At 40.5% G+C, this 25,079-nt stretch overlaps 1 protein-coding gene across 6 annotated transcripts in view; it reads right to left on the minus strand.

The window, feature by feature from the left end:
• KALRN (kalirin RhoGEF kinase) overlaps positions 1–25,079 on the minus strand; it is an 833,042-nt gene that overhangs the window by 122,612 nt on the left and 685,351 nt on the right. For all 6 annotated transcript variants that reach the window (XM_075070289.1, XM_075070290.1, XM_075070292.1 and 3 more), the window contains exon 34: positions 21,273–21,519. In XM_075070289.1, the coding sequence (XP_074926390.1) occupies positions 21,273–21,519 (247 nt within the window). The remainder of the gene's footprint in view (positions 1–21,272; positions 21,520–25,079) is intronic.

Consider the following 25,079-nt stretch of genomic DNA (forward strand, 5'->3'; position numbering starts at 1 on the left):
ATTTTGAATATATTTTAAATCTTCTGATTTGGGGGTGGGAGGACGGGGTCAGAGGAAATCTTGATTTATGAGTATGTGGGGTTGGCAATACTGCTTAGATTAAAGGTAGACATTAGCCCTGGAGATTTTCTTAAGAGGGCTAAAGTTATAATATTGTATCTCACTTAGCAAAATATTTACTAAATAAGAATACATGATTAAATAAAAATTCGTGTTATATTCACTCGCCCCTTCCAGGTGAAAGAAGAGAACAGCACTACAGGATCAGTTCATCCTATGACTAAGTGGACACAGCTGCCATTAACTGTAATTGGAACTTGTACAAGTGATTGAATTTGGTCCTATAACTTCAAAGAGGGATTTCTCTGAATTAAATATCTAGGGATATGGAAGCACTTGTTGGCATATGGAAGCAATTCCTATGACCTGCAGCTTTCAGAAATTACAGAGGTAAAACAAAAATGAGCCTGAGGTCCATGGTTCCTGTAAAGCACATCTACTGGCACACCAATCAAAACAAAATCGCTGTTGTCTGCAACAGTCACTTTGCCTCCATTTTAGGACCTCAGTCTTGCTCCTTCTGAAGCTGACAGGACTCCTTCTGTCAATGAGTGTTTGCAGCCTGGGGTCTTGTCCCCGAGGCAATAATTACAGCCACACCTGTATAAATCATCCTCCACAAGTTTAGTCCAACATCAAGCAATTGCTAAAATAAAAAGATAAGTTGTGTGCTGCATGCCGAAGGTTATTTTATTAACCCTTAACAGTGCTCTGCATTCAAAAGTGATAGAAATGAGCAGGGATTCTAGTTCGTGACTTAAAAAAAAACAACCAATACATTCCCAAATAAACCCTAAACATCTGTGTTTTTCTGCAATTAAAATGAAATGCTGAACTTTAGTTTACCTAGCCACACTATATCTAGGTATCAGTTGAACACAATGTTTTATTGATACACAATAGAGCCCCATTTATCCAAACCTCTGTTATGCAGCTCTCTCTATTAACCAAACCAGGGCTGACAGCCCAAACACCCATAAACACTACAGATTCTCTGTAAAAATGGAAATTCCATGTTTTCCCATGGCAAACAGATTTCTAGGATCCCTGGAGATGATACAGAAACTGTCATGCATTTTTTCTAGGTAGCTTTTAATTGGTGGTTAAATGTGCATAAACCTGAGAAAATGAAGACCAAATTGGACAGAGGGAAAGTGTGCTGCTCAGTGGGTTACAGAAAGGAGTGTATGGAAGCCATTATACCCATCACAGGAATGCTGAGAAAATTAGTTCAGTCTGCTCATGCATTTGGCCTCAGCGGTGGGTGTATACATCAGAAACTGCCCTTGAAGAATCCTTAGTCTCACAGAAGATTAGGAGGTCTGTAGAGATTTTTCTCTCTCTAACAGTCATAGAATCCTAGAAGTATAGGACTGGAAAGGACCTCAGTAGGTCAACTAGTACAGTCCTCTGCACTCAAGGCAGGAGTATGTAATAACTAGACCATTCCTGACAGGTGTTTGTTTAACCTGTTCTTAAAAACTTCCTATAACAGAGATTCCACAACCTCCCTAATCAATTTGTTCCAATGCCTAACCACTCTGACAAGAAGTTTTTTCTAATGTCCAACCTAAATCTCCCTTGTTGCAATTTAAACTCATTGCTTCTTGTCCTGTCCTCAGAGGTTAAGGAGAACAATTTTTTGCTCTCCTTTTTTTTTTTAACAACTTTTTATTTACTTCATATTTGTCATCATGTCCCCCCTCAGTTTCCTTTTCTCTAGACTAAACAAACCCAATTTTTTCAATCTTTCCTAATATGCCATGTTTTCTAGACCTTTAATCATTTTTGTTGCTCTTCTCTGGACTTTCTCCATTTTGTCCACATCTTTCCTGAAATGTGTCCCCCAGAACTGGACACAATACTCCATCTAAGGCCTTATCAGTGTAGAGTGGAAGATCTGCTTCTCATGTTTTGCTTACAACACTCCTACTAACACATCCCAGAATAATGCCTGCTTTTTTGAAACAGTGTTACACTGTTGACTCACATTTAGCTTGTGATCCATACAATGAATGGATTTCCCTTGTAACAGTCTCTTAAATTCTCTAGCTAAAATCACTGGTAAAAGCAAAATATACCATATGTAAGGTTCAAGTATTTCTTCCAGCCCTTTGAATTCTCATACTTCAAGTGGCTGTTTAATCTTTGGAAGAAAGCAGTTAGGCTGAAAATGGAGGCATTTCTCTGAAGGAGAAAAAGGGCCAGAGTGTCAGTTGATGTACACCAACCTAGCTCCACTGGGGCCAACAGGACTATAGCAATTTATGCTGTCTGAGGATCTGGCCTAATTTATCTCAGAGGTGCATAAGCCAAAACTAAAACATCAACATGTAAAGTTCTTTCCACAGTAAAAAGTTTTAGCCCTTTGTGTATATATGAGGGCTGAATAATGTAACTTGCATTGATATCATCTGATTAGAGCAACTTCTGTTGGTGAGAGAGAGAGGCTTTCAAACCCCACAGAACTCTTGGCTCGAAAGCTTCTCTCTCTCTCTCCACCAGAGGGTGGTCCAATAAGATATATTTGTCTCTCTAATATCCTGGGATTGACACACCTACAAACTAAACCATGCAGCTTTAAGTAAGTGATGCTTTTTGTCTGCATTGGTGCACTGTATACGCATGGGTCACTAAGAACTTCAGAAGATGATGCTACCATACTAACACACCAGTCTACAGGTCTGGAGTGGCAGCCTGGGGTGGAGTCCCCCCCTTACCCAGTGGTTAGAACACTGGGAATCTGGTAAATTAGGTTCTATTCCCAGCTCTGCCATGGACTTACTCTGTGACCACAGAGAAGTCACCTTCTCTTTTAGTGCCTCAGTTTCTCCACATGTAAAATGGTGACAATGATACTTCTGTTTCTCCTAATGTGCTCTGAGGCCTAGGGATGAAAGCACCATGCAAAGGCAAAGAATTATTATTTTATTATGTCTGAGGATCGGTAACAAAATATGAATTAAACATTGTCAGCCTTATTTTTACTAAATATTTATAAAAAATACTACTCAGTGTGTACTTACTGCCAAACACAGCTCAAAATGCAGCAAGGTTGGAAATATCCTAAGGATAGTGACTTGGCAGAGCTGTGTGGTGATTGTTTACATAGCACATTCCTGTACGTTATTCTTGGCTCTGGCTACTGCTGTTGAACAGCACTAAACACTCATTAAATGAAATAAAATTAACTAAATTCTTATAAATAACCGAAGTATGGTCATGCTAGATGGCCCAAACTTTGCATTTTTTAAAAACAGATCAAATTACATAAATAATAAAAACAAGGTCAGGTTCCCTCCTGGCACAACTCCACAGGGAGATTTTAGTCCCATCTACTTAACACAGTGGTAATGTGGGGAGGATGAAGACCATAATCAATTAGTTAAAACCAAAAAATGAAAAAGACATGTAAGCTCACTGCACACTCCTAACTGAACTGCCATGAAATACATATGTTCCTCCCATGTTCAGCTAGACTAGTCATGTCTCTTTCAGAGGTGACTTCAATTTATGAATGGATTAATGTAATCGGATAAACCATGGCATAGCCCCTATTTGGAATGCAAAGGGAAGAAGGGTCCCACTTACTTCCCAGAGAAGTAGTAGTAAAGTAATGGGATTCTATCTGCCTCCCCTGCCCTCAGCCAGGACCAATAGGAGGGCATTTGCCATCCCCTGAGAGAAGCAGGGTTCGCCTCTTCTGCCTGGAGAGACATAGATGGCAACAAGCGTCCCTTCTAAATTTCCTCAATCTTCTGTATGGATGTCTTGGCTGGGCCCACTGCACTGCATTCCTTCTGACACACACATGGTCCTCTGCTGGGGGGGGTTGGGATGGGGAAGAGAGAGAATGGTGGGACCCTAGGGCATTGGATCTTGATGTTAACGCTTCATTGTAGACGGCAATTCACACCTCTCAGAGCTACCATTTAAGGCTCCCTACAAACTCAGGCAGACATCACTGCATGAGTCATATTTTCTAGTTTCTCTTTGCAACCATGAGGGCTAGAAACTTCTTTTTTAAATTAAAGCTTAAAATCTGATGAAATGGCAGACTCTAGAACAGGAGTCAGCAACCTTTCAGAAGTTGTGTGCCAAATCTTCATTTATTCACTCCAATTTAAGGTTTTGCGTGCCAGTAATACATTTTAATGTTTTTAGAAGGTCTCTTTCTATAAGTTTATAATATATAACTAAACTATTGTTCTATAAAGTAAATAAGGTTTTTAAAATGTTTAAGAAGCTTCATTTAAAATTAAATTAAAATGCAGATCTCCCCAGACCAGTGGCCAGGACCTGGGCAGTGTGAGTGCCGCTGAAAATCAGCTTGCGTACCGCCTTCGGCACACGTGACATAGGTTGCCTACTCCTGCTCTAGAAGCTAAACTTTAGGCATGGGCATTTAGTGCTTATGCCTTAATACAGGCCTGTATCTGCCCCTTGCTTTAATTATTCTTTCCTTGAGAGTACGTAGCATACAAGTCCTCAGTGCTTGAACTGGAATCCTGTGCAGGTGGGTCCTGATCACAAACCCCTTGGAGTTGAGTGTTTTTCCACTGACTTCTGTGGGGTCTGGATCAGACCTATGGTACATACATGCACTTATTTTATAATGATTTGGCTCTCTGACACCTTCAGAATGCAAATCCAACCATGAAGAACTGGCCATCTCTGGCCAGTTCATCTGATTTCTGGTCATAACCAGGTTGCTAACCTGTACATAATAATACTACGTAATCAAGTTGGTCAGTTTCTCCCTGTAACCAGCTTAGACAGAACAGCAAAAAGCCACAGAGATGTGGGGGCATGCAGTACAGGTCTGTTGCTTGTTAAGTATTTCCAATGGTCATTAGAAGCCGTATTCCTAATCTCTAGGTGCAGATGGGAAGTAAAATGCACTTCAGGTAATAGGGCTACATGTAGTGATGCCTCTCCCTCTTTCTCACATATACTAGAAGATCTTTACTGACCTCTGCAAACTCTCCTGCTAACACTTCACTCAAAGGGTCGCTGCTTCAGTGGGACAGCTGTATCCACCAACAAATGCCTAAAATGAGTCTGACCATCCTTGCATAACCAGAGGGAATTTCTCTAGCCAGCAACAGCACCTGATGAACCATGATTGAATGTGGCTGGAGCAGCGATTCCTCTCTGGTGTTCCCATACACATAAACAGTATGCAATACTTCAGTATTTTGGAAATATAGGTAAGACTATCTTGTGGCCTGCATAAACTGGCTTCAGGAGAGCCATGCCAATAAGGTGATGGATACTAATTGAAATAAGATGGCTGTCAAAATAAAAGATTATTGCGTCTTCAGTTTAAAAAAAGAAAAAGCAGATTTTGTATTTGTTTCCAGAAATGTTTATTTCAATTAGATCAAAAGCAGATCTGTGGGAATGACTGTCCACCAACAACACAGAAACGCAGAAATGTAGGGCTGGAAAGGACCTCAAGAGGTTGTTTAGTCTGACCTCGTGCATCAAGGCAGGACCCAGTATACCTATACCATCCCTGACAGATATTTGTCCAACTGTTCTTAAAAACCTCCAATGATTGGGATTCCACACTCTCCCTTGAAAGCCTATTCCAGAGCTAAACTATCCTTACACACCTCTATCTCGATATAACATGACCCGATATAACACAAATTCGGATATAACATGGTAAAGCAATGCTCTGGGGGCAGTGGGCCTGCGCACTCTGGCGGATCAAAGCAAGTTCGATATAATGCGGTTTCACCTATAACGCAGTATGATTTTTTGGCTCCTAAGGACAGCGTTATATTGAGGTAGAAGTGTAGTTAGAACATGTTTTCCTAATATCTGCCTTGCTACAGCTTAAGTCCATTACTTCTTTCCTGCCTTCAGAGTATATGGACAACAACTGGTCGCTGTCCACTTCATAACAGCCCTTCACATTTTTGATGATTGTCAGGTCCCAACTCAATCTTCTTTTCTCATGACTAAACATGCCTTTTTAAAATATTTTTCTCATAGATTATGTTTTCTAAACCTTTTATCATTTTTGTTGCTCTCCTCTGGACTTACTCAAGTTTATTCACATCCTTCCTAAAGCACGATGCCCAGAATGGTCACAGTATTCCAGCTGAGGCCAGCGTGGAGTAGAGAGGAAAAATGACTTCCTGTGTTTTACATATGACACTCTTCGTTACTACGCCCCAGAGTGAGATTAGCCTTTTTTGCAATTGCATTGCATTGTTGGCTCATATATTCAATTTGTGATGCAGAATGACCTCCCCGTTCTTTTTGGCCTAGCCAGCTGTCATCAAACAAGGGAGGACAAAAGCAGGACAAAACCTGCCTTTTGGACAGTATGGGTCTTCGGCTACAGTATTTGGGTGTGGAGAGAAATTATCAGCTTGTATCAGTCCTTCACATATTCTTTTTCAAAGGAAACGGGCCTATTCCACCCGTGCCTGATGTGTGTGATGACTTTTCTTCAATTCTGGCAACCGTGACAACATGGCATAATTTATGGAGCTGGCTCTTGTAATGATGAATCAATGGTCTACACAAAATGGGAGTGCATCAAAAGTAGTGGCAGACAAAGCCCAACTAGTCCTTCTCTCTGAATCTGTTCCACTTTCAAGATAAAATTGAAGCTAAATTTCTCTTCTGATGCCACTGCTCCCAGCCAGGTAATCTGCTTCCTTCCTTCTTGTTGGGCAAATACCATTCTGGTCACCTAAGGTGCTTTAGAGAAAGTGGCAAATGCTGTTTGGTGCCTTTTGCTGTTTTCTGCAGGAATATCCAACACATTTATGCTTCTATATATTTTAAAAAGGTGTAATTGGAATACTGTGCTAGTTAGACCTGAGAGAGAGAGAGTGTGTGTGTGTGTGTGTGTGTGTGTGGAGATCTCTGCCTTCTGCTAGAGAGAAGCTGGACTGAAATTAAAATACTATATACAGGATCGATGATGTAAAACCCTTCACTTTGTGGGCCAAATCACTATATTAACAAGTGTGGATATGGCCCTTCGGCCACTTTCCTTCTTTCTGGAAAATGCAGAGGCATTCTTAACAGGAGATATTTAATAGTGTAAAGCTGCCATTATTGCAAAGCTTTCTGATCTGCTGTATCTGCTTCAAGACTGGTGTAAAAGAAAATGTAAAGCTATTATTAAAACATATGGTGGAAATAAACAGCAAGGTAAGAACTGACAGGAGGTCTTCTGTGGAAGAAAATAAAACAAAATTATTTTTTATAGTTCACAGAATAGCCTCTGACAGAAAAAAGCCCTCTGTTTTGTACTGCCAGCATGCATCTTCTCTGTCCTGTTTCATATTGTAATCTCCATAGTTTGGAAACAGTTGCAAGCATTTCTAGATTGTAGCTACATGTAAGGTGGGATTTCCACAGGTGTTCAGCATTACGATTCTGCTTGTATTAAAGTCAGTGGGAGCTTTATTAGGCCATGGTTTCATTTATCCCACTCATACCCTCTGCTATTTGGATCATGCTCTAATTGGAGCTGAAATTTCACACACCTAAACTTTCAGTTACTATTACGTAACCAAACTTACTGCCCTCCTGTCAGAGGGTATGGCACACTATGACCGGGGCATTTCTGTTTTTTCTCACTGTCAACAGATTTGTTTGTAAACCTAACAACATGTACTTTTCACATCTTCTATGTTCATATTATATTAAACATTTGTCATCAAGTAACTTATTAATCACTGCTAGCGTAGTGGCTTCACTCAGTGATCAAGGCCTTGTTGAGGTAAATAAATCAATATTTTGAGCTGAAAGATTTCAGTTCTCTAATCTACAGAACAGAAAAGTGTCCTGGAATTATAATCCACTGGGTGTTGCTGTTTAATTCTTAATCTCTTGTATTTGGAAAAGTGATTTAATAGGAATATGTGATTTGGTATCAAGCAGCTTAACGTTATTGGAAAGACAAATGGAGTATTAGATTCCCTGTATGAAAACCAGAAGCACCTACAGATGTGACTTTCAAATCTCATTATCAAAGGCAAAAGTCAGTGCAGTCTTTATTATGGGAAACGGGCAGTGCACTGCTATTGCTTCTGTGTGATGGACACACTTTTTAGCAGATTGGAAACCAAGCCAACTTTCACTGTGATACTTATGCAATTGTTCCTTGTTTTTTTTCAACATTATGATGTTTAAGAAGTATTGTACATACTTTAGAATACTAGGAAAACAGATTGTTATTTCACTGGGAAATGGTTCTGTAGGATCACTAACTTCCAAAGAATACTACAAAAGACTGATAGGAAATACAGGGTTGTGCATGTATTTCAATTTGATGACTTCTGGAGGTGCTCACTCTGTGCCCCCGCCGACTACTGAGGCAGCCTGTGCCCCTGCTTTCCTCCCCCTGGTGCACACGCCTGAGGAAATATATGTAAATTATCTTTGAATATTCTCTATAGCAAACCACACCCAAGAATGCTTTAACCTGTCCTAATTTGATTTAGTTGGGAACTGGTTCTGCTTTGAGCAGGAGGTTGAACTAGATGACCTCCTGAGGTTCCTTCCAACCCTGATATTCTATGATCCATGAATGTGGAAGGGAATTGCCTTTTAACTGGCACCTTTTCAGTGGCAGTAAGATAAATATACAATAAGTTGTTAAAGAAACAAATATAACTGAATGCATTTTTGGAGTCTGGGACTAATCTGCCCCTAATGAAACTGACATTTGGTTTGACTCTTATTCCTGATATACATCTTTCAAAATGATGATAACTCCACTGAAGTTGATAGACTGGTATAAATGAGAAGAGAATCAGGCTCGTTATGTTAGCATATCAAATCTGCGACGCATCTGCTGTAGCCAATTTACAAAAACCTACCCAATAAATTGCAATCAGTTATTTAATACTTCTGTGCGAGGCACTTCGGTGTGCTGGTCTCTGGCTCTGACTGTTCCGTGAAATTAGATTTTTATCACAGCTAGCTCACTTTCAAACTGGTTCATAAACTATTTGTTTAAAATTAATAAAGGAGGGGCTGCCCAGAAGCCAGTTAAGGATGTGAATACTGGTCCTGGGTTTGTTCCCCTTGCTTTCTGGTTAGAGCTGAAAAGGCAATACACTTGGGTACCATTTTTACCAGGATGTGCCCCCATAATTCATGCATCACATTAGAATAGTAATGAAAACAGGCATAACCCCAGAATCTCTTCTGTTTTATTGCCCCTTCACTCTTAAATCTCATGGATGTCAGGGCAAAAAAGACTGGTGACTAAATCCATGTTCAGCAGACCAGGAGCATAATAATGAATGGTGGTCCACTGAACTTGGTTACACAGCAGAAACTCTAGGCCAATGGGCCAGATCCCACTCTTCCCACCATAATCTCAGGTGGATTACAGTCAGGCATCAGAGTATTACTTTGCTAAATTTAGTTCAGCCAGAGCTGCAGATGAAAAGCAAGACCCAAGTCACTCACAAGCGCCAGTCCCTCTCTTATGGTAATGAACATTGGTGGCCTTCCTGCAAGCTGGCAGGGCAAAGTGCTGCTACATAACTCTCTCACCTACCTCATACATTTCAAGAAGCAGGAGTAGATACAGAAAAGTAGTGCATACATTCTATTCAAACCAAGACAAGTTATTTTTACACTCTTCCTCTGGGCTGCAAGTTTTTATTTGTGCAGGAAGGGAGAGGGGTTAGAATTGTTGACTTCAGGCTAGTGCTAATAAAAACCCTGTCTTATGACTTGAGAATTATAATCAGTACTTCATGTGGAACCCCTTCAGATACATCCATCCATGGCAAGTTGTATTTCTTTTTTTCTCGTGTGCTAGGAGATACTCCACAGTTAAAACTGTCCCCACAAGGCAGTCTTGCTTAGAGTTTTAAAAGTAGAATTGTTTACCTAATGGAGCATTCATTGTCACAATGCTTGTGTGTAGGGCCCTGGCAGTCAACCAGTCAGAACCTCAGTTTTCATTTAAAAATAAAGACTTAATTTCTAACTTGTGGTTGTGAAGAAAAGCTTGAAAACATGATCTGTGTAACCAGTATAGCAGTATCTGCCTGAGTGTGCAAACAGCCTGAAATAATAGCTCCGAGAGGGGGGAACTACCTCACATATCTCAATGAAGTGTTAACTCCAAGACTCCTTGCTCTGGGAATGGCCCCTCATCACAGGACTGTGTGTGTAGCAAGAGAAGGCAGCGGCAGTGGGCCCAATCCAGCCACTCAACTAAACACATCCCAGCTGCTGGGGCAAGTTCTGAGGCTCCTTTCAGCTACTGCTTCATCTATGAATGGTAAAGGGCACCCCTACTGCCATTCTTGTTGTTCCCAGGGGGAAGGGCTTCTGTTACCACTCTATGGAGGGAGAAGGAGGTACTGTGCTACTGTGTGTTGTGGAGGGCGGGGGGAGAGAAAAAGAGCACCCCTGCTGTCACTCAATATGGGGGAAGCAAATGGGTGGCCTCATTTCATGCAGTGGCTAGGATCCCAATTTGCGGTAATCTGGCCCTCTCAGAAAGGGGACGAATGAAGCCAGGAAAGAAGTGCATGGTAGACCTATAACTTCATAGAGTCACCAGTCAGTTTCCCCAACACAGAGGGAGCGTGCTGGTCTGGAGTCTACAACAACTCTGAGACTGCAATTACAACTGTGGATGACAGCTGTCAATCTCCATTACGTTTTTCCTCTGGAGGGCTCCAAAATGTCCTTTCATCAAAGGATTTACGATCAAACTGCAATGGGACACAAGTAAGCTCATAAGAAGACAAATGTTGAGAAGCAAGAAAAGGGAACTTATAGTAAGGTCACATGGGAAAGCACATGAGTATCTGATCGTTACATTGCTTATTTTCTTCTCTGCCTTGGATCTCCTTGCTAAACCACATATCCCACTTCACCTTTTGTAGACACTGCAGCAGAAACTAGTTAAATGAGACGAATGTCTGGGTGAACAGGTTTGGGGAGGTCAGAAGAGGGAGCCTCGGAAGATCCTTATTGCTCTTCCCTCACAATCACCAGTAGAGATGTCTGTTCTGCAAAGGATCATCTCACCATAAAATAGAATAGCTGCAACTAGAGAAGAAACTCAGTTCCAAAAAATGCCTCACCAGCAAAACCACAAGCATATTAGAAGGAAACAAATAACCACTTATCCTGAGAGGGAAGATTTTTCTGTAGAGATAGGCATTTCAGCAGCACCACTAAGAGTAGTGTTGACAGGAGTCTGCATATTGGCGATAAACTCTTGATTATTTCCTTCCTCAGAGACTTTAGTTTTTAACACTTCTGAAGCATTAATTCCCTGTTCTCAGGGAGATCACTGGAAGGAAGTTTAGCATCATCCTATGCAATGACATCCTTTTCTTTCTGACGCTTCTCTGGTGTCTTACTCTTCCGATTTTGCCACTTTGAAGTATCTGCAATTTATGCTCCATGTTCTACTAAAGCTTTGTTTGAGCATCCATCCGGAAAACACACTGACAAATGATTTGCTGATCTCCATAGGCAGCAATTATATTCCACGTTCAGTCCCAATTGGAGAAAATAGTGCCAGTATTTCAACCAAGAAATTCATACAGCCAAATTGTCAGGAAATGTGACTGCATTAGAGACTTCAGGCCAAATTAGCCGTGACCTAAATGGTGCAGTAGTTTACACATTAGAAAGTGAGTGCCAGTGGTCAAATAGTAACATTTTTGTTGAAGTTAAGGCCAGAAGGGACCATCAAATCATCTAATCTGACCTCCTGTGTAACACTGACTATGGAATTTAATTCAGTTACAGTTTCATCCAATTTACCTTGTGCTCACCATATTTATTGCATCCATCTGTAGTCTCTTGCTTTATACTTAGACTGTGCACTCTTTGGGACAGAGACTACCTTTTCATTGTGTGTACGTGCACATTGTTTGCATACAGTGCCTGGCACAGTGGGGCCCTAATTCTTCATCAGAGGCCAATACACATCATGACCAAACAAATAGCATGGCATTCAATAATTATGCAAAGTGAGTGTAATTTACATGCTGAAAAGATGGAAGGAGATGTAGCTAGAAAAGCAACAATGAGAGGGCCTATTTTATCTTACATCCTGCAATTAATTGCTTTTCCTGTCACCTGTTCCCTTCTGGTCCCTTGATGCGTAAGTTACATCTATGGGACCTTAGTCTCTTCTTAGTTACAGTAGTGCAACACCATCAACTACAGTGGAGTTACTTCTTATTTACACTGAGGTGAGGAGAATAAGCCCCAATGAATGTCAAATCAGTGCAAGTGATACCCACATTCTAATTTTCCTTGACACTGATGTGTGATTTATGTGACTGCCTAATTTGACCAACGTTCTGTATTAGGACAAGATATAGAATCCCTCTATTGTTCTTGATAATCTCAATCATCCATCACATATTCAAAACCAGGTCTGTGTCTGATATAACGAAACCAGAGCATGACCTATGTTATTGCTGAATTTTAGGTTAAAGTAATGGGATTAGATGGGCGAAGTTTCACCTCCCAATAAACGGGAACCAAAGACAAAGTAAATAAGGAAATTCATTGGCCTTTTCTCTTTAAACAAAATCCTCTTTGTTTTAAATAATAAAAATCAGCTAAACAATAGCAGAATTGCTCCCCCAAAATAGCCTTTCCTGTTTTATAACAGCATTCATCAGAAAAGTCATTCTCAGGAAAAATAAGGATTGAGGTGGAGTGCTTTGGATATATACTATTCCAGCTGATGTAGCAAGTACAATTGACTTTACTGACAATGTTACTTCCCAAATTACTATAGAAGGTTAACACCTCAGACCCATTGTTTCAAGGTATCTATAAACTCAGGCAGACATTGCTTACACTGGGGCCATGTTTCAAAGGTTGTCACAAATATAACAGCAAAAGACTTAGGGTGAAATCCTGGCCCCACTGTAATCAGTGAGACCCAGATCCTCAAAGCTATTTAGACTCCTAATTTCCACTGATTTCAAATAAAGTAAGGGTGAAATTCAGACCCTTTTGAAGTAAATGACAAAATTCTCAGAATGAAATCAATGGAAGTTAGGAGGCTTTGATGATCTCAGCCTGAGAGTTTTGTCACTTACTTCAAAAGGGTCTGAATTTCATCCTTAATTTATTTGTATGAAATGTAAAATGCTGGAGAAGAACTGAAAGGCCTGTCCATGCTCCTGAGCTGGACCTTTGTGCCCCCACCTCAGGGACCATCCCAGACTTGGGGGAAACACTGGTTTAGAAAGATGAAGCTGGACTAGCTTCAGAGTACTTTCAATTTTGATTTCTCATTTCTTTACATTCCCATTAGCTTCACTTGCATGACTCATAGGAGTAGGGATGCACGATTGGGCTGTGAGCAGAAGGCAAAAATTCAGTAGACAATAAAAAGCAAATTAAATTAAAGATGGTCTTATGCTGCCAAGTTCAGATTTGAACTTTTCTAAGGCTTAAGTGTGTTTTCATCCAGGCCTCCTCTCTAAATGAGCGTTTTAAATCTTCCAGTTTTAACAGCAAAAATCAGTTGTTCCCAAAGTGTGGTCTTTAGACAAATGGTTGTGTATGTAGCACTTGGTGGTGGTCCATGAAGAAGCGGTAGGAAGGTCATACAGTGCTGGTTATCCATCTTGTTTCCAGCTGCTCTGTCATGTTAGAAGACAGGTGAAAGTGCCATCCTTTCCTAGCGTAACTTTTTGTACATAAGTTACTGCTGTGCTTTTTACAAGGATAATATGCGATTGCAAATGGCAAGGGGAAGTAGCCACGAGACCATCTCTCTACTAAAAGATAATCAATGAAAGAGTTTGAAGCTACCTGCTGAAGTGTGATTTGGAACACAGATAAAGGAATGTTCTTTATTTAGATATTTTCTATTTATGCTGACAACGGGAGCCCGAGTATTGTTTGTTCAAGAGAAACTCCATGGGCTCTTTATGTGCCAGTTATATTGATTGTGTTAACTAATAATGTTTCCTTGAGGTCACACAGACTAAACTCTCTAACTGACTGCTCTTAATTACCACTCTTAGAAGGAGATTTCATGTAATATACCAAAATTTTCTGAATCATCGTCTCACAGCTCCCCTGGGAAATCAGGAATCATTACCATTAAATAGATTTTGTAAAAGGGATTATTTAAACCCAAGCAGAGAAACCACACAAACCAATGTGGATTGTAATTTAATACTCAGCATAGCCAGAGCTGAACAGGAGCAGAATAAAGCAGTCTAGTCCTGAAACAGTCATAAAATCCAAGATGCAAAAATTTAACAGAGATGTGGGAAGAAGTTATAATACCTATTATTACAAGAATATGTATTGGAATCCTTTTTGGGAGGGCTGGAGGGCACAAAAGCCAAGGCAGCCAACCAGAAGCTGTAAAAGCAGCAGAGAATCCTGTGGCACCTTATGGACTAACAGACGAAGCTGTTCTCTTCCGTAACAGCTTTTGCAGCCATATATAGGAATATGTGAATATCCATACCTGGTAAGACCAATGGTTCATCTAGCCCAGTATCCTGTCTTCTGACAGTGGCTGGTGCCAGATGCTACAGAGGGACTGAACAGAACAGGATAATTATTGAGCGGTCCATCCCGCCAGCCAGTGCTGGCAGTCAGAGGTTTAGGGACACCAGGACATGAGGTTGCATCCCTGACCAGCTTGGCAAATAGGCATTTATGGAGCTACCCTCCATGAACTTATCTAATTTTTTTTAACCCAGTTATACTTTCAGCCTTCACAACATCCCCTGGCAAACAGTTGCACAGTTTGATTGTGCATTGTGTGAAGAAGTACTTTCTTATGTTTCTTTTAAACCTGCTGACTATTAATTTCATTGGGAGACCCCTGGTTCTTGTGCCATGTGAAGGGGTAAATAACACTTCCTTATCACTTTCTCTACACCATTTGTGATGTTATAGGCCTCTATCATATCACCTGTCCTTAGTCATCTCTTTTCTAAGATGAACAGTTCCTGTCTTTTTAATCTCTCCCTAGATGGAAGCTGTTCCATATCCCCAATAATTTTTGGTGCCCTTCTCTGTACTTTTTCCAATTCAGCACACAGGCAGGATTCAAGGTGTTGGAGTATCATTGCTTTATATAATGGCACCATATTTTCTAATATTATGTATCCCTTTCCTAATGGTCCCTAACATTGTGTTAGCTATTTTGATTGTTGCTGCACATTCAGCAGATGTTTTCTGAAAACTATCCACGAAGATCCAAGATCTCTTTTTTGAGTGATAACAGCTAATTTAGACTCCATCATTTTATATATGTAATTGGGATTATGTTTTCCAATGTGCATTGCTTTGCATTTTTCAACAGTGAATTTAATCTGCCATTTTGTTGCCCAGTCACCCAGTTTTGTGAGATCCCTTTGTAACTCTTCGCAATCTGTGTTGGACTTAACTATCCTGAATAGTGTAGTGTAGTCTGAAAACTTTACCACCTCACTGTTTACCCCCTTTTCCTGATCATTTATGAATATGTTGAACACCATTGTCCCCAGTACCAATCTTTGGGAGACCCCACTATTTACCTCTCTCCATTGTGAAAACTTACCATTTATTTGCTACCCTTTGTTTCCTATCTTTTACTAATCCATGGGAGGACCGTCCCTCTTATCCCATGACTGCTTATGAGCCTTTGGTGTCAAAGGCTTTCTGGAAGTATGCGATATCCACTGTATCACCCTTATCCACATGCTTGTTGACCACCTCAAAGAATTCTAATGGATTGGTGAGGCACGATTTCCCCTTATAAAATGCATGTTGACTCTTCCCCAACATATTGTGTTCATTTATGTATCTGATAATTCTGTTCTTTAATAGTTTCAACCAATTAGCCTGGTACTGAAGTTAGGCTTACCACCTCTGGAGCCTTTAAAAAAAATTGGTGTTATATTAGCTATCCTCCAGTCATCTGGTACAAAGGTTGATTTAAGCAATAGGTTTTATACCACAGTTAGAGGTTCTGCAATTTCATATTTGAGTTCCTTCAGAACTCTTCGGTGAATACCATGTGGTCCTGGTGACTTATTACGGTTTAATTTATCGATTTGTTCCAAAACACGTGCTAAAAGAACTTTCATCTCCCCAACATAGTGATTACAGAAAGAAGAAAGGTGTACATCGGGGGTGGGGGCAGAGGGAGTTTCCTGTTGATCCCTTTGTTCATTGAGATCATCCTTCTCACCCTCCCATACTCAACAAATCTTATCTATTTCCTTCCTCCTGCCTCATATCTTTTTACTAAGCGAAGGCAGCCTCCTTTTATAGCCCACCAGGCTTCTCTACTCCTCTATCAGTCATGTGTTCATTTGGGTCACATACTCCACCAGGGACTATAACTCCCAGAGTCCATGACCTTAAAGGGGCCAAGACCCATAACAGACAGGCTGGTAGCACCTTGCCCTGTTACCTTTTAAAATAAGAATCAGGCCCAGAGTCAGGAAATGCAAAAGAATCTCACAGTCAAATTAATTTACCCATGTTAGATACATGGAATGTTTTTTGTTAGTAGCTATGCTGTCAAATATAACTTGAATATACAATTACCGGTAGTCCAATTGTACCATTTGGATATGCAAACACAAGTCCCACTACCTTTTATTGAAGTTTTATATGTGTGTATGTGTGTGTAGATATGCCCTCACAAACAACTGCTCCAGTACTTTCCATTATTGGTACAAAACAACTGCTGCAGAATACTTTAGAGTCATTTTTAATAAGTTCCTTTCTGTGCAATGTGGGTATTTAAAATATACTGTGAGAACCTTAATTTGTTACTCTAGAATTTTAAGCTAAACTATCATTTTGATGTTACATTTTGAAATGATAGGGCAATATGATAAATTCTAAGTTCAAGATAACTTGCTAATTGTATTTCTTCTAAGGGCCATGTGGGCCAAATTCATCCTCGGACTCACCACACAGCAAAAGCTGTGCATGGATTAGGAATCCAGCTAGCACAGGTAACAGTAGCATGAGCTTCAGCACAGACTAGCAAGAAGAGTACACACCTAGGGTCTGTACCATTGGGCGTGTTCTACTTGTCCTGAAGCCCATGCTGTGCTGTCTTCACTGCTATTATTATTTGCACTAGCTGGATTCAAGCTAGCTTGAGTAGGGTTAGTCCATTCACAGTCTTAGATGAAATTAACTAAGTGACACCAAGGATAAACTTGCCTTAATTTATTTAATGTACATTTGCTAGGGTATTAGGTTTCTTTCCATTCGTATACATTTCACTCCCCTAATTTGAGACTTAATGTCTAATACCTTAGAGCACAATTGTACAGTAAAACAGACAGAAATAAAAGTCACTGTTTTCTGTCATGTGCCATGTGGGACAGTTCAGACAGAATTTCAATCTTAGTAGATCACAACTCTTCTTCGTCTCTCCCTTGGAATGCTAGTTGGAAAAAAAAATCATGAATTCCTAAGTACAGTACCAGAATCTGCAGGAGAGTTTCTTTTACTCAATCAGCCATAAATTACTTGGGGATGGCAAAGTTTAGAAAATCATGTGCCTATTTACAAATGTGTAATTTCAAATGCTGCTGGGCTGTTAGAAATACGGAACATTCAGGCCTGCGCTGTTACTCTGAGCTGTAATCTAGTCATGAAAAAAACCATAGTATATTCTCAAAGGCACAGCAGTGAACAGCAGCAAATGCAAGGGAAGGCTCTGAGACAAGCATTTTAAAGTGCTTGTTCTATTGTCCATCAACAATAGAAATCGGCAAAACCTGTGGGGATTCTTACTGGTTTTTATTCTATTCTACTTGGGGCTCTTCATAATTTTTCAAATCTTTTTACGTTACTTTTAAAGAAACAATAAAGAACCTTCATAACACGTTTGGAACCAGTCAATCTACAGCAGCAGAAAGTGTCTGAATACATCTGCACTTTGTCAGTTTTGCCTTTATATCTTCACTGGCCATTAAACAGGAGAGTTATTACAAACATTGATTGATATTTTTTAGGTGACACTTGCACTGATGCTTGATAAAATGTTGGAGCAAACCCATTAAATCACACAAGTTTTTAGGCTTGATGGCCAATATAAACTACATTTTAAGACCCCCACATATATATATAAACAGTGTAAGGTGATTTATATAAACCGTATTAGATATAAAGATCGTTATACAATTATTTGCCATTTCTCACTAAGCAGATGCAGTTATTTTTTAATATTTTGAAAGAAATCTGCTAAATTATGTCTCAGATGGCCAATTTACTGATAGATACACTAGGTTTTAAGTGAAGAGACTTTTCATCCTTGAAATTATATTGCTTATAAAGACAATTATAAATAATGTTAACTGCAAGACTTCAGCGGCTACCACATTGCTGCTTTTGTATAGTTGTGCAGACTTTGAAACAGACGGGTGAAGTCTGCTTGTTATATTTTTCCATATAAAATTGTGAATTGGCCCATGAAATAAAAATGCTGGGTTTTGGTCTGAAAACAGTGGCTGCAGTGACAGGCACCATGCAAAAACCTAAGCTGCTCAAAACATTCAAATTTAGACATTTTTAATGAAAAAGGGGGCAGATTTTTTAAATGAAAAACAGATACCCTTCTCTGACTCGCTCGGAGAGAGAAAACTACAGCTACTGTTAAGTTCAGATTCAACAGCACTGAAATCCTGCAAAGTTGTCTCTTGAGATTTTGACCCAAAATTGCAGAAATCTCATGAGATCAACTTATTTCATGCAATTTTGGTGGTATCTCTACCAGTAATGGAAAACGGTGGTTTTTCTGGTCTCAAATATAACTTAGAACAGGAACTATAGGTGCAGGTTCTGATCTGGAATTTTAAAGTTTAGTGCGCCAGGAATCTGAATGGGTTATGACTGGAGTTTCCAGTTTCAGCTCACCTCTGTGAAATACCAGAGCATGAGTACCTTGTCACAATATTCCTACCCAACACAACACTCTTGCCTCATGTAAATCACTTCAGGGTGCAGCTATTAGTAAAGAGGCTTGATTGATATTTAATTATATGCTTCTCCCCCGCACTTTACCATTATTAAAGTTCTCAAATGCACACTAGACTAACCGCCGAACATTTCTAACAATACAATTCAGCAGCACCCTCTAGTGAATGAACAGAGGACAAGCACCTGCTGCAGCATAACCAAAAGTTGTCACAGTACATCATGGCTCCAGTGATGAGATAGACAGGAAAAGCAGCAGTAGAACTGAGCAAAAAACAGGTGAAACTCAGATCTGGTTTGGGGATTCTTGGGCTCTAGGATTAACTACAACCAGCATCAGTGGCAGCTGGATGTTTTTCTCCTCTCCCAATGCAATATAGAGCATGGAGAAGGACCATAATTGAGAGAGGCCACTGGGGAATATCAAATCTGAGTGTGAACTCCTTTCCCCCTTAGTTCTGTGGTTATCTGATCTGGTGTTTTAGTTCAGGCCCATCTCTAATTAAAACCATGACTCAAAATCTTTAGTACTATACATCCACAGGAGTCTGCCCTACCCATTTTTCTATTTTCTTTCATCTTTGTGCAAAGCCCATGTCAGTGGTGATGGAGGTTTCTTGAAAGGAACAAGGACAGAATATAGCACATTTTAATGCCTTTTATAAAAACCTCCAAGCTTATTTTGTTTAATGAGAAAGAATTTAATTCTGCCTCCTATGCTGTAATGGGGAAATTCACAAACAGAAAGGCCAGGCCAGGTTGGTATCTTGGGGGGTCAGGAATACTCTATAAGGAGCCTCTTCTCCCTCCCCTCCTTAGAGCACTTGCTTGGCAGAATTCTCACCTAGCACTTAATAATACACTGAAAGGGGATCAGGACAATGAAGGTGCCATGCACTATAGACCCAACAGGTTGTGGTCTGCTAGTTTGCGGGTGTGATCAAGTTCCAGCATGTATATTGTTGTGTGCAGCTAGTCAGAGTAGCACACTAGTTCTTTTTAAAGGAGCTTCATGTATTGACCATCGACAGCTTGGAGCTATCCTACTAGGTGACTGCATGATGGCTTTAGTAAGCAGTATACAGACAGCACTGCTCCATCTATCCCCCAATCAATTTTTTTTAGAACAGTATATATCCTTTGCCTAGCTTAGAATTTTTTTTTTCAATCAGGCTTGCTAAATTAATCATACTTTTGACTAAATTAATAATAATATTTCACTTTTTAATTGTATGCATTTGTATGAAAAAGATTTTCATTTTGTAGTAACATTAGCTATGTGTAAAATTTGGAAGGACAGCATCAGTCCTCTTGTTTCCATGCATGAGTGGTTGTGGAGGAATCTTTCTCACCATGATGTACCACAGTACACAGGTCATTTCACCTTCCTCTGAAGTAGGGTGACCAGATAGCAAGTGTAAAAAATCAGGAAGGGGGTGAGGGGTAATAGGTGTCTATATAAGAAAAAGCCCCCAAAATCAGGACTGTCCCTATAAAATTGGGACATCTGGTCATCCCACTCTTAAGATACAAGTATATGTCACTTCCAGAGGCAAGACTATCTGATCTTCAAAAGTCTATTCTGACATGGTAATTCCTGAATATCCACTCAAGAAACTGTATTTTACTCAACATTATGTCTTTGTCACTGTCAAGTTGTAAATCTACTCAACTGATGAATAAATTAAAATGGAGACAATTGGATATTCCTAAAGGAAAACTTGACATCACCAGGGCTCACCTGCAATTACCGACTCTTGTGCCAGTGAAAAGAAAGTTTGTGTGCAGGGATCGACAAAGGGGCAAGCACGTCAGAAGATAACAAAAAGAACTAGCATTAACGTACACTGCAGCATCCATAAAGCATGAGATATATAATATGGGCATTCTGAAAATACACACAGTTGAACTTTCACTTCTCTTAGACCATTAGAAGTTGAAGGTGGTCCCATACGACATTCAAAAGACATTTTCTCCTAGATTTATATTAAAGTCTCTGATTATACTATGATCTGTGACTCCAGTGTCTCAGGATAATAATGATGCTGGTAATAGAGAGAGAGACTCTTATGGAGATTTCCTAGAACTGTATTGATTTATAAGAAGGTGTTAGCAGAATGTATTAATGACTAAAATGTAACTTATTTACACTTGTTCCTTGGGAAAGGGATGATGCTAGAAATCACACAGCTGTGTATTTCAAAAGGGGAAACCTGAAATAGTCTTTGCTAATGTCACTCTTGGGGGAACCCTGCTAAATTTCTTCCTACCTTTTCCTGAAGGGAAGAAGCAATCCATCTCCACACTGCTCCGGGAATGGGAGATGCAGAGAGTGCTGCTGGGGACTAGGCCTTCCTGAGGGGGGCTCCGCTCAGTTGTCCGTACCAAACACCAGCCAGGCCTTTCACTGGGCCTTTCCAGTAACTCCACTGTCTGTCCCACCTGGATGCTCAGCTCGCTGCTGTGGCCGGCTGTGAAGTCTTGTAGCACCACGGTTAGTTCACACCCTCCAGACAACTGCCCAGGTAGAAAGAAAAATATCAACAGGTTAAAGTGCACCGAATGCAATTGGCTGGTATACTGTATTTGTATTGGCAATCCTAGATTCTTGGATGATAGGATTTCTTTTGCAATTCCTTAGCAGCTGTGTTAGTCATTTCCTTTGTCAAAGTTCAACTAGCTGCGCCTCTGATTTCCTTTATTTCTATTGACTTTGCCAACCTTAGGTAATACATTCAAAACCACCCTCTGTTAACTCCTATATTTGCTCTGGGAGATTTTCTTTAGAACACTTGTTTTTTTTCTTGCTTTTCCTTCTCTTGTGTTTTTGCAGGAGAGTAATGATTGGGGTTCAGGATTCCCCAGCATTCTGATCAATCTCAGAGTAAGCTCCAACTCTCCTGTCTACAGACTGGGTTACATTCATGTTCTGCACTCTCTCCACACGACATCAACAGGGGTTTCAATGAGGGAATGAATACAGAATATGCAAGAAAAGAAACCTGCCCTCATTTCACCAAAAGAATACTAGAATATTAGGGTTGGAAGAGACCTCAGGAGGTCATCTAGTCCAACTCCCTGCTCATAGCAAGACCAATCCCCAACTAAATCATCCCAGCCAAGGCTTTGTCAAGCCTTACCTTTAAAACCTTTAAGGAAGGAGATTCCACCACCTCCCTAGGTAATCCATTCTAGTGCTTCACCACCCTCCTATGAAAAAGTTTTGCCTAATATCCAACCTAAACCTCGCCCACTGCAACTTGAGACCATTACTCCTTGTTCTGTCCTCTGGTACCATCCCTAAGAGGGTTGCTCTGTACAGCATGTTCTCTATTTTGAAATGATGAGGCCTCCACTGCTTCTCTTGGGAGAAAATCAGACCTCTCCTCCTTTTTAAGGGAAAAATAAGCACCTGAAGGAGAAGCCTGGGGCATTTCTATTTGCATTCCAAAAAGACGTTTTAAAAGCTATGTGCGTTGCACTAAACTGCCACTAGATGTCTATGTTTGCCATCATACAGCAAGCTAATAGCAAGGGACTGAAAGGTAGTTTTATGTAAATATGGGGGAGGCTGGGAGGGATGTGCTGAACAGTGTATTAACAAACAACTGTCTCAGATGAGCTGGGCTTAAATAAATGGCTGCATTTTCCTCTGGATACTCCTTAAATGAGAGCCAGGGACTGATCATTTCCAGTAACGAGGGTGGCGGGTGTTACAAACCAGGCAAAGGCTTTCTTCAGGTGGCTGATTTGATTTTTGGAAAGTGTGTCCATTTTTATTGGTTTAAACCAAAGAGGAGAAAAAGCCCGAAAATCACCTAGGAAAAGAGTGAGTCGCCTTGAGAAGCCTCTGCTTCAGAATAGCAGAACACCGTAAAGCATGTTACAATGAACATCAATCTACGAAGCCCCGCACTGAATATCTGACATGTTCACATTAATTATTTGTGACACTGCACCTCATGCAAGAGACACAGGAATGGCTACCCTAAAAATGAAATTATGACATGGCTTTTTCAATATCTTGTTAAAGTCCTAATTCTCTGTGATAAAGGGTCCTTCAACCAGGACAGCACTTCTAAACAGTACCACATAGGAAGCACCTGCACTTGGTGAACCTCAGATGTCATTAATTAGTGACTTCTACAGCCTTTCCTCTCACTTGTTAAAAATAGTCACTCGAGGCAATGGGCCAAATTCTGCCCAGTTACACTGGGATTTGGAACAATGCCACTGTAGTTAATAAAGCTATCCGGCTAATAAAGTTGGATTTATTATGGTATAACTCAGGGCAGAAAGGGTCTGAAACTGTACCAGCAGAGAAGTAATAGGAGAGTTCAGTTTCATCAAAGGGATGGGGCACCTCTAACTTATCCAGAATGTTCCAGTGAGAGGATGGAGCTTCCCTCACATCCGCTTCATGTATTGCTATGGATCTGGGGGATGACAAGGCCTGAGAATGAACATCTGAAGTTCAGCTAGAGTTGTGGAGAGGGAAAATGATCTCTGGTAATCTTACTCTAACTGTGATGGGAGATCATTTCAGGATCCTCTCAGCTACATCCACAAAAGGAGTTAGCAAGTAGCTTCACCTGGTACGTATCTGAGCTTTGACTACCTGGCAAATGCCAAGCTTTGGGAAAATATCTGTAAACCATATAAGTGAAATGCAGATGGATCAGCCTGGTGATGTTAGACATCCTTTCACCTAGGAAGTGCTCCCTTAGTCTATTATTTGTTTAATACATTTTTAAAAAAGAGAATAATTAGTTCAGCCATAAAATGTTATCCTATGTAATCCAGTCATGCAAAATAAAATATATGCATGCCACAATTACATTTGATACGAAAGAGAGAAAAAGAAAATACATAATGCCTTAGAGCCTGTATTTCACATGAAAATGGTTTAATACTGTTCTCTCTGACATGTTCCCCTATTAGTTTAGAAATAACTCCGTTACACTTTATTCATTTAATTAATTGATAGCCGGGTGTTAGTTAGCATCTAAGCACTATACAATAGGAACAGTACAATACATGCATATAAAAATAAAGATCCAACCACCCTGAATAGACAATAAAGCAGAACATTAAGATCAGACACAAGGACAAACCCAGTAGTCCCCGGGGAACAGAGAAACTCCGGGCACAGGCACACCCAATTAATATTAGGATCAGGAAGAAAAGGGGAGAGCAAATACAGATAATAAAATGTTAGCACTCAACAAAGGGGCCCAGAAACAGTTCAGGGCATCATGACCTAAAAGCAGCTAGTGTGGGACTCTGGCAATTCTGCCCCAGGTGAAACCTGCACAACGAGGAATTCTGGACTGAAAAACCCCCTATCCTGGCCTAGTTGTGCCTTGGTCTCCTGTATAGCAAAAGCAGTAGCCACAGCAACTGCTGCTGCCAGTGGCCATGAAGCCATCTTCTGTGCTTTGTTTTCTTTTGTGCCTGAGCCATGAAACATAACTGATGAGTTTAGTACGTTGTTAAAGGCTGAGATGCGTCTGTAAAGAGTCATATGGTTCCATCTGATTAGCTCTCAGAAATAATTCCTTGGAGTGACCAACTTCATTCAACGATGCAGCGGGCAGAAACATTGAAAGAATATGTGCCACTTGATAACAAAACATCAATTGCATCTCTTGCTATGTGGGCTGCAGAGAGCCAGGCACATTCCGTAGGTCAGCCACTGCTCCCTGCTAGTGCCCCAGTGGAGCTAGCCATCCAAGGGGGAGTGGCAGAGAGATGGCAGAGCTGAGCAAGCACAGAGAAATGTATCCACCACATCTGTGTGAAAAGTTGCCAGAGCAGTCACTGCAGAATTTCTGGCTAAGTCCCTCCACATCCCATGAAGCCTGGACTGCAGCTTAAAAGCCACAATATGGCCCACAGACACTGAACACATTGCTAGCTACACACGGCAACTAATTAGAGATGGGCACAACTGCAGGGTTCAGGTCCTGGTCTGAACTATCAGTTTGGATGCATGGTCATCTCTGTTCTGCCTTTTACTAACATCCAAGCCAGTTCAGTATTATCCCCGTTACTAGTTATTTTACGCACTTTCCCTA

This window comes from Chelonoidis abingdonii, chromosome 10 (assembly GCF_003597395.2).
Source record: "Chelonoidis abingdonii isolate Lonesome George chromosome 10, CheloAbing_2.0, whole genome shotgun sequence".
Taxonomy (NCBI): Eukaryota; Metazoa; Chordata; order Testudines; family Testudinidae; genus Chelonoidis; species Chelonoidis abingdonii.